General features: G+C 42.6%; 1 protein-coding gene across 5 annotated transcripts in view; it reads left to right on the top strand.

Moving 5' to 3' along the window:
* The window catches only part of GRK5 (G protein-coupled receptor kinase 5), a 185953-nt gene that overhangs the window by 130070 nt on the left and 37509 nt on the right, over positions 1-18374 (top strand). For 4 of the 5 annotated variants that reach the window (XR_013485242.1, XM_020988207.2, XM_078151031.1 and 1 more), the window contains 4 exons: positions 3694-3786; positions 10604-10667; positions 12171-12311; positions 15639-15829. Coding sequence is in view for 4 of the 5 variants with exons in the window: in XM_020988207.2 (XP_020843866.2) it covers positions 3694-3786; positions 10604-10667; positions 12171-12311; positions 15639-15829 (489 nt within the window). In the remaining variant the exon portion in view is untranslated. Of the gene's footprint in view, positions 1-3689; positions 3787-10603; positions 10668-12170; positions 12312-15638; positions 15830-18374 lie in introns of all 5 variants that reach the window. The other variant, XM_020988210.2, reaches the window with a different exon arrangement.

The raw sequence follows: 18374 nt of genomic DNA, 5'->3' as shown, positions 1-18374 counted from the left end.
GTGAAGTGCCTGGTACTGGAGAAAAACAGCAGTTAGGGCATTCATTGCCTTGGAGTGTGGCAGAGGTTGGGGAGTCAAGGGTCAAAGTTTTGTCTGGGCTCTTAAGAGGTTGGGCGGTGAAAACGGGAGTGCTTCTATGCAATAAGATAGATCAGGTCTTCAGGCAGCTTAGGGTAGTGGTCACTGCAATATAATCACATGGATGCTGTGTGTAATGAGGGCGAAGTGAACTTATTATTGGTAGTGTTTCTGAAATACACCATTGAAAAAACATCTGTATCCTCTGCCATGGTGTCTTACCTCTTTCTCTCCCTCTCTCCCCACCTTCTCTCTACACATATGTGTATATGTGTATATACATATGTATATATATACACGCACAGACACATTTTACCCTCCCTCTGCCTCAGCCAAGGTCAGCTATGATATCTCTGGATGTCTGGGGCCCTAGGAAGACATGGGCCAGTGGCAAAATGCTAACTTGTGACTTGAGGGAAGGTACTGATGGAAGTCTTGGACAAGCTGCAGCCTCACCAGAGTTAAGAGTAACTGAATACATAGAGAGGAGTGGAGTGGAAGCCAGAATGGAGAATGACATCAGGGCTCATTTCCCTAATCTCCATTACATCATTTAGGGCAGGACAAAACATCCTCAAACAGAGGCCACCAGTCAGTTTGAAACAATCCTGCCTTTGGAGGGAGAGAGAGAGAAAGAGAGAGAGAGAGAGAGAGAGAGAGAGAGAGAGAGAGAGAGAGAGAGAGAGAGAGAGAGAGAGAAAGAGAGTATGTGTATGATTTGGTTTGTGAACACCTGGCCTGAAACAAACTAATTCAGTATTTGGGATAAAAACTGAATATATAGAAAAACATTTTTACACTATTTGTAATGTTATAAGTATGCCCTCAAATGTACAAGTCTTGCATCTGGATGTAGATGAATGAATGCCAAATATCTGTGGTATTTTAGTATAAGATTATTCACACACACACACACACACACACACAATAGGATCATAGATTTGGAGCTGGAAGTGACCTTAAAGATCATCTATCTAATCCAACCAATCTCATCTTGCAGATGAAGAAACTGAGGCCCAGAGTGATGGAGTGACTTGATCACTGTCACACAGAAGTAATGGTCAGACTGTGTATCATATATGTATAATATTTATTTTGTAAATGCTCTCCACACTGTACCTTTCTTTTGCTAAGGGACCATTTTGGGTTGACCTCATTTAAAGCTGACTCTATTTAAAAGGGACTGATTGCTTAAACAGGCCACCCAGTATATATTGCCTAGAGAGACATCCTAATAAATATTCCTTTTCTCCCCCTGAGTTAAGCCCGTCATATAGTTTTCATCAGCACTTGTTCATAGGGAAACAGCCCTTCGCTGTCAGTCTGAGGTATGGACCTAATCAACTCCCTCACAATTCACCAGACCAGTATTTTCCAATGTAAATTATCTTCCTGTAAGAGCATGACAGATTCTCCCTTGCCCCAGCTGGGTGGCACAAGCATGCAGTAAATAACATGGCTTGACCTAGCTCTCTTGCAGGCTGGGGAACCCAGTCTACAGTAGAATTCAGACTTCTAACTTCCTGATCTTCTGAATTCCTCAGAAACCTCCATGGCTATCTGATTTGTACATGTGTACAGTTGTTAGTGAGTTGGCCCAGAGCTTTCTCTCTTAGCTTTTGTGTGGAAAGCCTCACCTTTTGTATAAACACATCTATCTGCCTTATCCTCTCTATCAGACATTCAGCTTGGATGATTGGCACCTTCTCTTTTCACACCCTCCAACCCCCGACCCAAACTGAACTTCCTACCCTTTACCCCTTGAACCTCTCAAATTTCTTTTAATATATTTGGTTCTACTTTTCCTTATACTTGGAATATCTTCTCTCCCCCTTTTCACTCATTAAGTCACCCATCCTTCAAAGTCCAACTCAAATACCACCTCTTTTATGAAGCCTTTCCTGAAGCCTCTGTTGTTAGTAATCTTCCCCCTCATGTCCCACATAGTACTTTATTTTGTAGTAATTTATAAGAGCTGCAAGTGCTTTTTCCTTAAAAATTGCTAACTTTTTTATTGCACTTCAAAGTTTGCAACGTCAACAAGTCAATAATAAGCATTCATTAAGTGTGTACTATGTGCCAGGCACTATGCTAAGTGCTTGTGATATAAATATAAGCAAAAAGAAAGAGAAACCCTACCTTCAAGGACCAGATGATCTAGTGGGGAAAGACAGTACATAAAAGAGAGCTGGGAAATCTAGGTGGGAAGGGGGGGAGGTATGTTAGTGGTGCCCATGTGGGATCATGGTGGTGAAATCTTAAGAGTGAGAAGCACAGCTGGGAGAGAAATGAAGGATGACCAGACCAGGCCCTTCTTCAGCATGGAGGTTCCAGGAAGAGCTCACTCACGAGAGAAGGGAACTGCAGGGATGAAGGAATGTTTCAGGGTAAAAAGGCAGCTGAGGCATGGTGATATAGCCCAGAGAACTGGAAGCAGAGAGAGGAGAGGATTCACATACATTTTCTTTGATCCTCTATTAGACTGTAAAGTCCATGATGACAAGAATCATTTGGTATCTAAATTTTGTATCTCTCCCAATGCCTAACACAGTGTCTTATACTCAGTACCTCTTAATATGTTATTTGTTTATATATATATATATGTATATATAATATAAACAAGTAATGTATATATATATAAAATATACACAAATAACACGGTGTCTTATACTCAGTAGGCTCTTAATATGTTGTTTGTTTTTACATGTATTCCCATTCTCTCTGTCTCAAGATGCCACTTGCCCTCTGGATGCATAAATATGGCAAAAAAGACTCATACGTTAGTGTGGTCATTTCTACATTGTGGTGCACACCTGAACATTGTCCCTAAGTCAGCAGCTTCGACTGCCTTGAGCAAAGTCTACCCTTCTGCTCACACAAGCCCACGTCTCTGCTCAAAGAGCACCATCGTGCTCTGCCTGTCTTTTCTCAGCTGTCTACCCACCACTGGGTCATGTCGTTTGAGGTTGGCCTTCAAGGTGTCTTCAAGCTCTTCAAGGTGTTCCCCTTGACTGCTTTGTGAGCATCTTGCTTTAGCCCACCACCAATACCAGCACCGAGCATTACCTTTAAATGCAAAACAATTCAAAAGAAGGCCATAATCCAAGTAGAGAAATGCAAAGAGTTGCCTTGCAGGATTAGTATTTCTTCTGATTGCAACAATTTGCTCCCAAAGCAGTGCTGAGGTTCCTGAGAACTTGCCCTGTCCCCAGTGTTTGTGATCTTCTGACTTATTCTCTGTGTTGACACACTTACAGACAAACCTCACTACTAGCATGGCTACATTTCCTTTTTATATTGCTGCCAGGGTTTCTGCAGGATACAGTGGGGAGAGCATTAGATTTGCAATCAGTTGACCTGAGTTTGAATCCTGGCTCTGACACCTGCCATCTGTTTAAGCTTGGGCAAGACATTCAACCTCTTTAGGCCTCAGTTTTCTCATCTGCAAAATGAGGGCAGTGGCCTAGATAAGCTTGAAGGTCCTTTGCAACTGTTTGTTTGCTCTCCAAAAATGTGTTGATAGATGAGCCCCCTGAACGTTAAAGTATTTAAATTGGCCCTGACCCATTGCAAGCTCTGGATGATAAACTGTGTGTCTTTTTTCATCTGAGATAGATCTGTCCTTGACTACCTAAGTGGAGAACCTTTTCAAGAATACCTGGATAGCATGTATTTTGACAGGTTTCTCCAGTGGAAGTGGTTGGAAAGGTAAGTCTGAGTTCTGTGTGGTGTGTATGTATGTGGGTGTAGGTGTTTAGGCATGCTCACACACATTCTATGTGAGTCATTTGAGAATCCAATAAGAATTTAAATCACAGAATCTGGTTCTTTGATCTTACAAATATGTTAGTGCTCTGCATATGAACCATACTTGTGGTACAATGGAAAGAGGGCTGGCTCTGGAGATGGAGGACTTGGGCAAGTCACTTAAACTCCTATTTGTAAGGCAGGGGGTTGGACAAGATGGCCCCTAAGGTTGCTTCCACTTCTGAAGTTCTATGATTCTTCTAAGTTGTTTGTTACAGGTGGCATTTGCATTTGACCAATAGAGAAGTGAGTCCCAGGGAACTAGAACTCACCTAAGATTCCACAGTACCAGTTAGTGGTAGAGTTAGGGTGAGATCCTAGGCCTTCTAACTCCCTGGCCAGTGGCCCATCCCTTCTAGCATGCTACAGCCTCTCCAGTGTATGATGTGGTTCTTGTGTTAATGTGATACACGGCCAAATCCTTGATGGGCCAAGCAAGGGAGGTCACGCAATGTGAGGGCACAAGAACATGACATAAACTTCTTTTGTCAGAGAAGAGGAGCCAGGGCAAGGAAGAGGCTTCCTGAGATGACCGTGTTTCATTGCACAAAGTCCGGGTCCTTACTGTACACTGGAGGCCACTGAGACACTCTCTGGAATTTGAACCTGCTGTGGTCATGGAGCAAAGGAGGCCAGGGACGCAAATGTCCTCAGCTCAGCATCCATCGCCCCCTCCTCCCCTTGTTTATGTAAACAGCAAAGCTGGCCACTTTCCTCTGAAGAGACGTGTCTAAAGCTGTTAAGACTGACAGCTCCTGCCTGGCAAAATCTTATTTCAGTCCCTTCTTCCTTTATTCCCTGCCTTTGCTCAATGTAGTAGAGACAATATTCTCTCTTTTTTGAATGTTTCCTGTTTTAACTTTGTCTCCACCTTGAGAAAGCATGTTGAGGGCTGGAGAAGGCAGCCTCTTTACTGTGTTGCCTTGAAGGGCCTTGGCCTGATTAGTTCAGTGGATAAGACCTTCCATCAATGAGGCCAAGGTCAAGGATTCAATCCCTATGTTGGGCAGGTTGGCTTTCCCATTCCCTGGCCCCAGCCAACAATTCTTGCCAATGTGTCCCAAGCAAGTATGAGAGTATGGGTGATGGGTCAGCCCAAATCCACCCCTAATATGAGAAAAACAATGGAAGCCATGCTCAGTGGAGTCTTCTTTGTAGCTACAAGAGGGCACGTTGTACTGAGTAAATATTCAGAGAAGCCACAGGGTAGAGGAGGGCAGTGTGGTGCAATGGTAGGATGGGGATCAGGAATCAGAAGCTTAGATTTGGTTTCCACTCATGCCACCTCTTGATCATTGAAGCTTTCTGAGACACCATTTTCTCACCAACAGGGATAACCATACTAGCATTACTTATCTCACAGTGTTGTTACAAGGATCCAGTGAAATAATTGATCAGCAACATTCTTCCTAACTACAAATTGCTATACAAATGTAAGCTATTGTTATTAATTGAAAGAGACCAGGTCTCAGTTAGAAGGCCTGGGTTTTAGAGGCAGTGATTAAAAGCCAAATCAGAAGGCTTGGGTTTGAAATCCTGCCTTTGAAATTTATCACTTGTGTTACCCTGGACAGGGCACTTAACTCCTCTATGTTATAGTTTCCTCATCTGAAAAAAATGACAGGGTTGGACCAGATGACCTTCTAGGTGCCTTCTGGCTCTAAATCTAGAATGCTTACCTTATCCCTGTCACTCCCTACCCGTATCCTTAGGTCAATCACTGCCCCTCTCTGGGCCTCAGTTTCCTTATCTGTAATGTGAGGCAGTTGTACTACATGGAAAGCACTTTTCAGCTCTTACATTCTACCTTCTCTGATTGGTGCTCTGAGTAGTAATTTATATCCACCTGTTGTATACCCTTTCGCTGCATAACTTAGTGATCCATCTTCAATACTTTAAAAGATCCATGACTTTATTTATGGGGCAGTCCCCCCTACTGATACAGGTAACAGCAGCCACACCCCCACCCCAACCCTTCCAGTGCCTTAGTCGATGGTCTTTATAAGGCGCTGTGGCCAGAAAAGATCATTTCCATGGTGGTCAGCCTTCTGGGAATGAGCTTCTCTGGATTTGGGCTGGTTCTTTGATCTAAAGACTGAGAGTCTGTCATAGGGCCCATACTTAAGAAGGGTCTGATACAACCTGTGCTGTGCTGGTATAGCCTCCAAGGATCTCAGTGCCATGACGAACCTGGGGAAAAAGACTTTAGTAACCTGGTAACCCAGGTTAATAAAGCATTACCACACCTGGGTGTTACAAGGTTCATAAAGGAACAGTGTCATCATCCAAGTTGAATTGGGAGTACTAGAACAATCAGCTTTTCTATTGTGGTGGGTCCTTGTTACGGCAGACCCAATTAGTCCCCTTGTCTCATGGGTGGCATGTTGTTTTCTTTCTAATTTTTAAAATTATGAACTAGAAAATCATCAACGAATATGAGCATTTCCATATGCAAAGATGCCGAAGGGGGGAAGAAAAGGGGGAGGTTGTATATGAAAACCTTTATCTTTTCTAGATGGGTTTAATTACACCTTCAAAAACCCACTGGAATTAGTGAAAATAAGATTTCCCATTGGACTATTGTACTGTGAGGAGAAAAGAACTATTTCTTTTAGTGTGTGTGTGTGTGTGTGTGTGTGTATTAGGGAAGGGGGAGGGGAAGACAGGGTGGGGGGTGGGGAATTGATTCCTTAAGTCAGCTAGGGCTCCATTATATTTGAAAGATCCCTCCCTAGATTTATCATGACACTTAGTATCAACATCTCCTTTGCACCTATTATCTAATTTGCATTATTGTTATTCACACAGGTCTTCTCTCTCCTCCTAGATTATGAGCTTCTAGAAAGTTGGGTGTCTGATTTCATCTTTGTACCCTTGGTGGTTAACGTAGTGCCTTACCTACATTGTGGCAGTGATGGGTAGTAGAAGAAGTCCTGGATTTGGAGTCAGAGAAGATCTGGGTTTGAACACTGGCTCTGTTACCTATTTTTTACCTGAGCAACCTTTTGCAAGTCTCCACCTCTCAGTTTCCTCTTCTGTGAGATGAAGGCGTTAGACTACAAACTCTTTGGCCTCAGGGACCCTTTACCCTCTGTTTTTTTTCAATGTCAGGCAATTGGGGTTAAGTGACTTGCCCAGTGTCACACAGCTAGTAAATGTTATGTGTCTGAGGCTGGATTTGAACTCAGGTCCTCCTGACTCCAGGACTGGTGCTCATTGGGTGCACATTACCCGCTGCACCACCTACCTGTCCCAACCCTTTACCCTCTTAAAATTTTTTTTTACCCTCTTAAGATTATTGAGAGCCCCAAAGGGCTTTTATTTATGTGGGTTTTATCTATTGATATTAACCATATTAGAAATTAAAACCAATAAATTTTAAAAATATTATTAATTCATTAAAAAAATAAAAGCCTATTATGTTTTGACATAAATGTTTTTATGAAAACAACCATATTTTCCAAAACAAAAATATTCAGTTAAAAGAGTGGCATTGTATTACATATTTTTGCAAATCTCTTTAATGCTTGGCTTAATCGAAGACAGCTGGATTCTCATATCTGCTTCTGCATTCAATCTGTTGTGATATGTTGTTTTGGTTGAAGTATATGAAGAAATTCTGGCTTCAGACAGATATGAAGTTTGAAAAAAAGAGGACTATTTTAAAAGGAAAACTCATGTCTTAATATTATTATGGAACATAGTTTTGAGCTCACTGACTCGCAGTTTGAGAATCACTAGATGAGATGATCTCAATGTCCCTTCTAGAGCTGTGATCCATAGTAAGTCCTTTAAAAAAAAAAGTTGTTAAATGAATGAACAGTTCCCAAAGAGTTAACATATCTTCAGAACTTGATCATTTGTCCCATTTTACTTGTAGGTTCTTGCCCAGTTAATGTTTCTCCATTTCAGTGTTAAAGGGATTCTTCTCCCCACAAGGTTAACCAAGAAATTCCTCTAAAATTGTATTACACTCCTCCTCTAGCAGTTGGATTCTGTGGTAATGTCGAGTTACTGTTTGTTCTTCTTCTATCGTAAACTGTTAGGGCTGGTAGACCTTGATGTGGTTTGGAGTAGAGCTCAGTAGGAAAAGCTTCTAAGGCCTAAGTGTGGAGTACATGCTGATAGTATGTTCCTAAGGCATGAAACAGGCTCTCTGGCTGATTATTTGCATAAGAAAGATTAAGAGGAGTGTGGATTCTTGCAGAATAGGCAATTATTTCATACTTATCAGGATTAAGCTCTAGTTCTTCAGCAAATAAATCACCAAAACAGATGGAAGGATCTTTAGACCATAGAATGTTAGAGCAACCTTAAGAGGTCATCTCATCCAATTCTTTTCTTTTATAGAGGAGGCTACTACAGCCCAGGGAGATGAGGAACCACAGAATGCATTAGTGCCTGACCCACAACTAGAACCCAAGCCTCCTCCGTCTTTGACTAGTATTCTTTTTTTTAATTGAATAAAAGGGAGTTTATTATGGCTGGGTTGGAAGTGGCAGTGTTGAGATTTAGGGGTTTAGAGGTGCTGGGACCCAAAATCACGACACGAGGGTCCTGCCTGAATGAATTTGTTTGTCTAGTATTTTTTTCATCATACCTCATGCTCCTTCTGAACATCTGTGATGTCACATCTAAGTCAAACTTGATAAATTCTGAACAGACTTGCGAGAAACTAAACTGGATTTTGCCAAGAGGTTCTGTAAGGGGAATAGGCTAACATACCTGCAGCATGGTTTCTAGTGAAATCAAAACATTAACATGCAATGTAACTTTTAGCTTACTTAAAGGAGAAATTGACCCCCATGGACCAGTTTTCCATTTAGGTATAATTCAAATGAATATTGTGGGCCTTTCTAGAATTGGTCTAATTTCTCTAATCAGCTCATCATACTATAACTAATTAAGTTAATTGATAAAAGTCTAACTAGACTCAACTTTGTTATGAAAGTGGCTTCAGTGAAAAATTCTGCACCTAGCCTTTTAAAAAAAGGCAGGGACAGCATTATTGTAGCCAATAATCTATATATATTGGGGCAGCCAGAAGGCTCAGAGTATATAGTGCTGGGCCTTGGGTCAGGAAGACCTGAGTTCAAATTCAGTTTCAGGCAGTTACTGGCTGTGTGATGCTGGGCAAGTCACTTAACCTCTGTTTGCCTTAATCCACTAGAAGAGATAATAGCAAATCACGACAAGAAAAACTCATTGACAATATGGTCCACAGGGTCATGAAGAGTCGGACACAAGTGAATGACAGCAATCTCTATATTCTCAAGTCTTTAGACTCGTATTGTTAGAATGTCTGCTTTCACAAATGTCACCCGAGGATTTAGTACTGAGGGCAGCATGAAAAACACTTCGTTCCCCTTCTTCTGACAATCTGGCCTCAAGTGTAGTTGAGGTCGACAACTTACATTTGTGTAGCTTTAAAAGGTTTCCCAGGAGCTTTCCTTACAACAACCTTGTGAAGAAGGCAGTGTTAAGTCCATTTTACAGATGAGGGAATGGAAGTTCAAAGATGTTAAGTGAATTTCCCCATGTTACCTAGTGGCAGAGCCAGGATTCAAACCCAGGTCTCTGGATTCTACTTCCAGTACTATTTTCCTTGGTACCAGCGGTTTCAAACATGCAGTCCATGGACCATGTGTGGCCCACAATACTCCTGAGTGTTAAAATATAATTGGGAATCAGATTAAAATATAACTGGGAAATATTTAACAAAATCAATAAAAATACAATAAAACAAATAGATAGATGATGTGATAGATAATATTAATACCATGGTTTTCTAAGTCAATATGTAACCCACAGGAATCTTAGGTACAGTTAGGCCTCCATTTCTGTTTCCATTTCACACTATTGCTCTGCACCATACCATCACCCCAGAACATCACTTCTATTTTATTTCCAGTCCTACTTTACACGTCATTTCTTTTTTTCTTTTCCCCTTCCCTATGACACTGCCATCATTATCACCTCTCCTAGCATCATCCTATAGCTCACATTTATAGTATGCTCTGAGGTTACAAAAGATTGATGTACATTCTTTCATTTGGTACCCACAACAAGCCTGTGAGGTATAGGTATTTTTAAGCCCGTTGTATAGATGAGGAAAATGATTCTCCAAGAGATTAAGCAGCCTGCCCAAGGTTATCCAGCTAATAAGTGGCTGAGGTTTTATCCTTTGCACTGGAGTGAGAACACAATATAAAAAGTGTTTTTAAATCAGCTTCTGGATTCAGTTTTTAAACTTCTTCAATTTTTCCCATGTATGTTTGTGTCTTGCCTTCCACACAAGGAGAAAAGTTAAGTGTCTCTTTGGTTAGAATGGAAGACCCAGCCCCTAACAGATATTCTTGGCCTTTGTCTGAAATCACCCAAGGGAGCGATTCCCTAGTGCCCTATGAAACATTGGTTCTCATTTTGTTAGTGATCAGTCCAGAAGTCCATATAACCCTAGGGTGTCAGAGATGGAGGGACCTAAGCAATTATCTAGGCTAGCCTCTCACATTTACAGAAAAATCAGCTGAAGGCCCCAGAGATAAAGTGATTTTGCCCAAAGCCACATAACTTGTTTATGGTGGAGCTGACACTAGTTAGTAATGCCTCCTCATCAACAAAGGTTACAATCTATAGAGTCATCTTTTTTATTTCAGAGACAGGAGGAAAAAATATCTTAATGCCATAAGGCCAATGTTGACTTCTTGGTTTCTTCCAGACAACCAGTGACCAAAAACACTTTCAGGCAATATCGAGTGCTAGGCAAAGGAGGCTTCGGGGAGGTGAGTGATTTCTAAAACTTGGTATGAAGAATATTTGTAACTTAAAGTACTTATAATCTTGGCAGAATTTCCTGCTTCCCTTGGGTTGTGCCCGAAGTAGGCTTCTCAACTGGGGTTCCCCAGGCATTCTTATTCTAGGGCATACTTGTCAATTTCCACATCGGCTGTGACTCACCTTGGGGGCAGGGCTTGATATGGGAGTATTACTGAGGGAAAGAGTGGGAAGGAAGCAGAGGATTTTGGAAACCCTAGATAGAATTATGTCAATGATGAGGGTGAAGGGAAAGAAAGCTGGTTTTTTCAGAAAGCCACAAGTTTGTGTTCCCTTAGATAAATCAGTGGGGTTAGGTGTCACATTGGATGGAGTGCTGGGCCTGGAGTCAGGAAGATTCATCTTCCTGAGTTCAAATCAGATGCTTACTAGCTATGTGACCCTGAAGCAGTCACTTAACCCTGTTTGCCTCAGTTTCCTCATCTGTAAATGAGCTGGAGAAGGAAATGGCAAACCATTCCAGTATCTGCCAAGAAAACCCCAAATGCTCTCATGAAGAGTCACACCCAATTGAAACAACTAAACAAGATAAATCAGATCACCAGAGGAGTTTCCAATTTGAGAGGGTGGAAGGGGGGAACATTAATTTGAGAAAGCAAGGAAGGGAACCAAAAGAAGGATGCAGGTCATGTAGTCAGACAGAGTCAGGTAGGTAGCTGCTGATATAGTGGAAGGAACCCTTCCTCAATGCCTTTTCTACAAATTAATGAATACCTGAAATTCTATACTTAAAATTTTAGTCCTTTGGCTTATGGGCTTTGATCCTTTATAGCTCCCTGAGCATATAGACAATATTTGGGGATTTTCTCAGTCATTTATGCTGTAGCTAATCAAATTCTTTCTAGACAATAGGTTTGGCTAGGGGGTGGGAGTGGGGATGGGGAGAGAAAAGGACCTGAGGTGGCAATAGCAGCTGAGGGAATGGTGAAGAAAGATGTAAAGGGCACCACCAAAGTGGGAAATGGTAGACCAGGTAGGCTAGAAGCACCAAAGATAAATGTTGTCTGTCTCACTAACTGGCAGCTAGCTGGCCTGGTAACAACCTGGGGTATCCCAAAACACTGGGTAGGAATCCTTGAATCTAAGCCACTTGGAAAACTCTCTCAAATCAAATGTGAGTCCTACTTTGTATGATTGGTCTGCTGGGGGTTATGTTTTAATTCTCAAAGAGTGAGAAGAGCATTAAATGTGCAGCTGGAGGACCCAGATTTAAATCCTGCCTCTGCTTCTTACTATCTTACACAAGTCACTTCTCTCTGGGTCTCAGTTTCCTCCTCTGTCAAAGGGTGGGACTGGACAAGATGATTTTCAGCGTTCTGTCCACGTCTAACAATCTTAGATCACACCATGCTCAGCAGTGGCTCATTGACACAGTCTCTGCCCATCTAGTTCAAGGGCCCTTTCTGCAAAGCCCCTAGTCTGATTAATTGTCTTTTCTCTTTTGCTTCTAGGTCTGTGCTTGTCAGGTGCGGGCTACTGGGAAAATGTACGCCTGTAAGCGGCTGGAGAAGAAGAGGATAAAGAAGAGAAAAGGAGAGTCCATGGCGCTCAATGAGAAGCAGATTTTAGAAAAAGTCAACAGCCAGTTTGTTGTGAGTGTTGAATACAGTCTAGACTGGGCGGAAATGACTGACAGTAACTCTGACTCAGACAAACGATAACTAGAGCACACGAAATGTAGTAGAAGGTTACGCCCCCTCTCTACCCAGAGAACATAAAACCCAGACTTATTCTCCCTCCCTAGAATCGTGTTATGGTTCCAAAAGGGACCCTACATGACAACAAGTACAAACCCACTATTTTATAGGTGAGGAAACAGCAGCCCAGATAGGGCAAATCACCTGCTTGAGGTCACAGAGCTAGCAGATGGCAGGCTTGGGACTGGACCCCCAGTCCACTATGCTTCCCACTAGATCACACTGACCCTTCTGGTAAGCTCTGGGCAGGCAGGAACACTATCTTCCCTTTCCTTTCAATCAGTCAATCATTCAGGCAATCAACAAATATTCGTTAATCACCCACTATGTGCCAAGCACCAAAAACAACGAATGAAACAATTCCAATTCCCAAGAGGAGCTTTGAAACCTTTAGTCTAGTGCCCTTTGCCTATCAGGCTCTTGCTAAATATTCTTGATTGAAGTATCTCAAAGTTTGCCTAACAAGCAAACTCTTGTCCTCATTCCCGAGGACTTTATTGAAATAAATACTGCTTTCTATAGAACCTATCTTGGCGTATTAAATTTTCACTTAGGACCTTAGGGTAAAAGATACTTTTCTCATTGTTGCTAAAAATTAATTGTCTTTACTGTATGTTTAAAGTATTGTCTCGTTATGAATATAGGTAGTAGAAAGGAGACTTTCTTAGGGATGTGTCCAGAGAGGGCAGGATAATTTAGCTGAGTCTTCCTCCTGGGTGGAGCTGATCACCCGAAGATGTAAATGAACACTTGCTGTATGCCAGACCAGACAATGAGGAGAGAACCAAAAACTTCTCTAAGTACTTAGGGACAGTCCAATGGTACCAGAAAGCCCTGTGTCCCTACTTTTCTGCCAGCAAGTCCCTTGGGAGGACAAGAATAGAGGAAGCGGTGCATAAAAACAAGCCCTTCTCATAATTGTGTGTGTGTGAGAGATGCTTCCCTCTCTCCCCAAAAGAATAAAAACTTTTTGAGGGCAGGAAGTGTTTCATTTTTGCCTTTGTATTCCCAGAATCTGTATAGTGCCCTGAAAATAACAGTGACTTAATAGATGCTTTCTGATTGATTGACTGATTGGTACAAGTTGGTGACCAGCAAAGGAACTGGAATCTGTTAGAGTCATGAACTTTTCACCTCCAAAAGGGTGATTAAACAATTCTCTCTCTTCCTGGGGTATTTTCTGACCTCATCCAAACTGGTTGGTTATTAAAGTCTCCCAGAGACCTCATTTTAAGGTGTCCCATGACATGGACCTAGGAACTAGCATTCTGTCCAGGATCCACTCTAGAGCCAGAGAGGATGACTTTGTCATCTATTATTTCTCTGAAGGAGTTAATCCTGTGAATTAGACTTGAAGGGGAGGTAGCTTTAAGCTCTATAAAAGCTAGCAAAACTTATATGGCATTTGAAAAGACAGCATAGAAATCAAGGCTCTTGAGGAATAATTCAACAAGCATTTCATTCAGTAAGCACTTATTGGACACCTACTCACTGTGTTTGGTGTTGGTACAAAGACAAAAGTAAAAATGTCTTTGCCCTCAAAGAACTTCCATTCTATGAGATGGAGGGGGTGTTGATAACAGGTACATCAATAAATCAATGCAAAATATACACAAAGTACAGTGTAATTTTAAAGGAGGTCTGGAAAGGCATTGCATAGAAGGTGGTACTTGAGCTAACCCTTGAAAGTAGTCAGGAATTCTGCAGAGGTCAGCAGAGATTGCATTTCAGGCATGGAGGACGATGTGCGCCAAGCCACTGAGTCATGGTGAGCATTAAGGAGGCCTGTTTGGCCAGACCAGGCCCACAGGAATAATCCAGATGGTGCCAACAGGATGTTTGGCCCCACAGGCTCTTGCCCAATGAATAAAATCCGCCTTTGGAAGATAGACTCTGATCATTGCCTATGATGCTCGTCATAGTGCTATCTTTGCTAGGGGCATGGCTTTCATAGGGTGGGACTTTATTCTGAATGCCCTATTGGGGAAGTGGAGAGAGGGGTTTATGCTAGGCAGAAACATGCTTGTTCCTGAGAGGTTTATGACCAAGAGCTCTTAGTAGTTCATCCATCTCTTTCCAGTGTTGCTGGCACAGAATTCCACTGGAATCCCAACTAGAAGGATGGAAATTGGGTCATTCATTGTAGTTTATGGGGCATCCCTTTTCTGGAGATAGGAGGGGACACCCGCATGAGAAGAAGTAGCTGCTAAAACACAACCAGCGTCAGCATGTAGAACCCCATTCCCTCGACCGTCTCACTTCCCTTTAGTGATATATCCCTTTTTCCTCCCAGGCTTCTGCTGTGTGCGCTTCCTGATGTTTATGTTCTAATTTAATATCTTGTGATCAAGGCTTGCTTTGATATTCATTGTAACCAGGTTTCACTGGTGTCAGAATGTTCAGGGGGAGAGGAAAGGGTAGGGGAAGGGAAGGATCCCACATGATGTGACCTGCCCTCCGGGCCCCAACCCCAGCTCCAGATGGCCCTGATGATGAAGAAATGGCTGGCCACTAAATAGCCAAACATATTGCTGGCATCCACCCCAGATGAATTAGATAGGGGCTGTACCTCTCTGGCTAGCACACCTAGCATTTGTACTGACCGAAATGGCCAGGCTCAGCCTGAATGGATCAGTCCTGAACTGCTTATTTAGAACAGTGATTCTCAAATATCTCCAGTCTATAGACTGCCTGAGAAGCTCCTAAAGACCCCACCCCACCACCCACTGGCACTTGTTAGAGCAAAAATAAATAAGTGGAAATCCTCAGCAGAAGGGAAGGCACAGAAAGAAGCCTGGCACAGCTTTTGAGGAGATGCCAGGGAAACAGTGCCTGGTTTTGATTAACTCTCTTGGGCAAAGGCTTCCTCCAGGCCAGAAACAAAAGCATAGATATAGTCCTGTTCTAAGTGCAAATGTGCCAAGGGCCCAGCCTGGAGATCCCCTGGAGTACCCTTGTGGTTTGCACTTGGAGATCCACTGAATGAGAGGAAGTTAGTCCAGGAATTCCGCCTCACTTCCAACCTTTTGGAGACTTAGAATTTGACTGTAGCTACCGAGCAACATGGCAGGGGTCAATGGGAGGCCAGCTGGTTTCTAGGGAATAGCCTTTAGCCATTGCTGCTGCTTCCCTTTTCCCCCTCAACTTTAAGGTTTTTCCAAAGGAAAAAGGAAACAGGACTGTCTTTCTTATGCCACAATGGTGTTGTCGATATATTCCCAGGTCAACTTAGCCTATGCCTATGAAACAAAGGATGCATTATGCTTGGTTCTGACCATCATGAATGGGGGTGACCTGAAGTTCCACATCTACAACATGGGAAACCCAGGCTTCGAGGAAGAGAGAGCCTTGTTTTATGCGGCAGAGATCCTTTGTGGCTTGGAAGATCTTCACAGAGAAAATACTGTATACAGGCGAGTAAGGACATGGACCACCAGATGCTAGTGGGACCTGGAATGAAGTTTAGAGCTGGACGGGCTCTTATACATCATCCCATGCAAACCCTTCACTTTTTTTGGGGGGGGAGGGGTGGTAGAGGGGAAATGCCTTAGCCAGGGTCACCTAGAAAATTAGCAACAGAACCTTAGAACCCAGTGCAGTGATCTTTCTACCCCACTGCCTCCCTACTGGTGGTCTATAAGACAACAGAACCCAGTGCTGTGATCTTTCTACCCCACTGCCTCCCTACTGGTGGTCTATAAGACAACAGTATTATTTTTATTCATTCCCCCACCCACGCACTTCCAATGGGTGATGTATTCCTCTCCCTCATTTTAACTGGGCGATTCTGTGAACCAACTTGATCCAAGACCTTCAATTAACCCAGAAGTCATTTCTATCTAGGTAGGTAGGTTGGTGAAGGCTGACAATAGTAGATCCTGTGTGTAAGAATCCTTCCAAATTCCTGGAAATTTGCTGGAAATTCACAGGAAGTTTGACCCCAAATACAAGAATGAGTCCACCCCCTAACTGGTGTGTGTGCTTGCCTACTTTGGTTTTTTTTAATTGTTTTTTAATTGGGGGGTGGGGGAGTAGGGAGAAGAACGAAAGCAAAATTCATGAAACGATATTTCTGTAATTGCCTTCTGTGAGGATTGACTGTTACTGGTCATGCCCACCCTCCTCCCCACCCTACCAGTGCCTACCCAAGCCTTATTAGTGCTTTCAAGCAATGATGATGACACCTTGCTGAAACCCTATAAGGTGCCTCCAGGGGAGGCATAGCCAAGACGGTGTCAAATCAAAGTCATTTCTGCGATTTCCTTGGTGCACTCTCTCCCAGACTTTCTAGTTCTCACCCTGGACCCCCAGCAGCCCTCAGCCCTATATACTCTCCTGGGGTTGTTTACTAAGGAGGCCGGGCACAATGGTGTACTCAAGTGGAGTTTATCTTGTGGGGTCAAGAAAGTTTTGAAAACAAGATGGAATGTTCTCTGAGGCACACACTTCCCCCCCCACCCAGCACCATCTCCACTCTTCTGTTTTTGCTTTGTTTTCACTGAGGTGAAAAGAGAACCAGTCAGAAAATTTTGCCTGAGGGTTGAAAGAAGAAACTCTTGCTCACTTACCTGTGCCTTTTCAAATAAACATTCCACAAAGCCACAGACTGTTGGAGCTGGAAGAGACCCTTATTCCCACCTACAGATCACTCTGATGAGAGAGAACAATGATACCCACAGCTTCCCTCTGGCGATTGGCTGGGGAGGTGCTCCTGGCATGTGTACATTAGCACTGGTATCCACTAGCGATCAGAAAATTAGCAAAATGTACTTGTGTCATTCTAACCTTTAAATAATGGTGGTTGGCCCTGTTAAGGTCCTTAGCCCAGCAAGAGGCCATTTTATTTTTCTTAAAGAAATCATGTAGTCTTTGAGAACAAACCCTGAACACAGGCACAAAGGGTCACTTTGCTGGGCTCCACAAACAACATTTTAATGTGCTAAATGTCCCCCTTTGAGGACAGCAGCTTCAGTTAAACAAACAGTCCATTAGGTTGAGAACATTAGTTTCAATGCAGATAGAATATTAAGATTGTTGTAGGATGTTAGGTTCCCAGACTCACCTGTGAAATGATATCAAAATCATTTACTTTTAAAACAAGTGTTATTTATCCCCTGTCACAGGTGAGAACTTAGGGAGTCAGAGAAGACAATATGGTGGTGGTCCCACAGTTTAAGTGGCAGAGCTGGGACTGCTAGAACCCAAGCCTCCTGAAACCAAGTTCTGCACATTCATTACCACTTCACATCTCCCAAGTACACATTTGCCAGCAGATAAAAACCTTTTTATTGGAAACCATATATTTCTCCTCCCCTACTCCTACTCTTACTCCACTAACCAGTGAAGTTTCTTTCAATGATCAAGGAAAGATGAGCTTGAAGATCAAGATGAGAAAGGTCATGACATATATATACACACATACATACATACATACATACATATATACACACACACACACACACACACACATACATATATGTAATTCCCTTTATGGCCTTCCTTTCCTTCAGACTAAACCTGGGATCTCTCTACCTTTCTATTTATCTAGGTCCCTACTCTTCAAAAAAATGTTTTTTTTCTTAATGTTATTCATTCTTTCCCTACCCATAACTTTCATTTCCCCCACAATCCAAAGTTGACGCTTTATTTCCCTATTAGTTTTCCTTTTCCTGATCTCAGACAGGAGTCTTTATCAACCTGTTCCATCTCTATCAATGTAGACCTGAAGCTGAAGTCTTCTCATCATCCAAAGTACCCAGGGTCTTGGACTAGAGCCAAAGACTGGTACTTAACCTGCCTCCTTCTCACCCTGTGCCACTAGCCTGAGGACAGGAAGACGCCTTTGGCAAAGGGGAATGTTTGTTCACTGAATTAATACAAAAAAACCAAGATAAACCTGGGGTGTGGTAGTTACATTGAGAGAGTAGTAGGCCAGAGCCAAGGGAGCAGGAAAGAAAG

Source organism: Phascolarctos cinereus, unplaced genomic scaffold, assembly GCF_003287225.1.
Source record: "Phascolarctos cinereus isolate Bilbo 61053 unplaced genomic scaffold, phaCin_HiC Scaffold_3;HRSCAF=262, whole genome shotgun sequence".
In the NCBI taxonomy this organism is placed as follows: domain Eukaryota; kingdom Metazoa; phylum Chordata; class Mammalia; order Diprotodontia; family Phascolarctidae; genus Phascolarctos; species Phascolarctos cinereus.
This window is presented reverse-complemented; position numbering and strand designations above follow the sequence as displayed.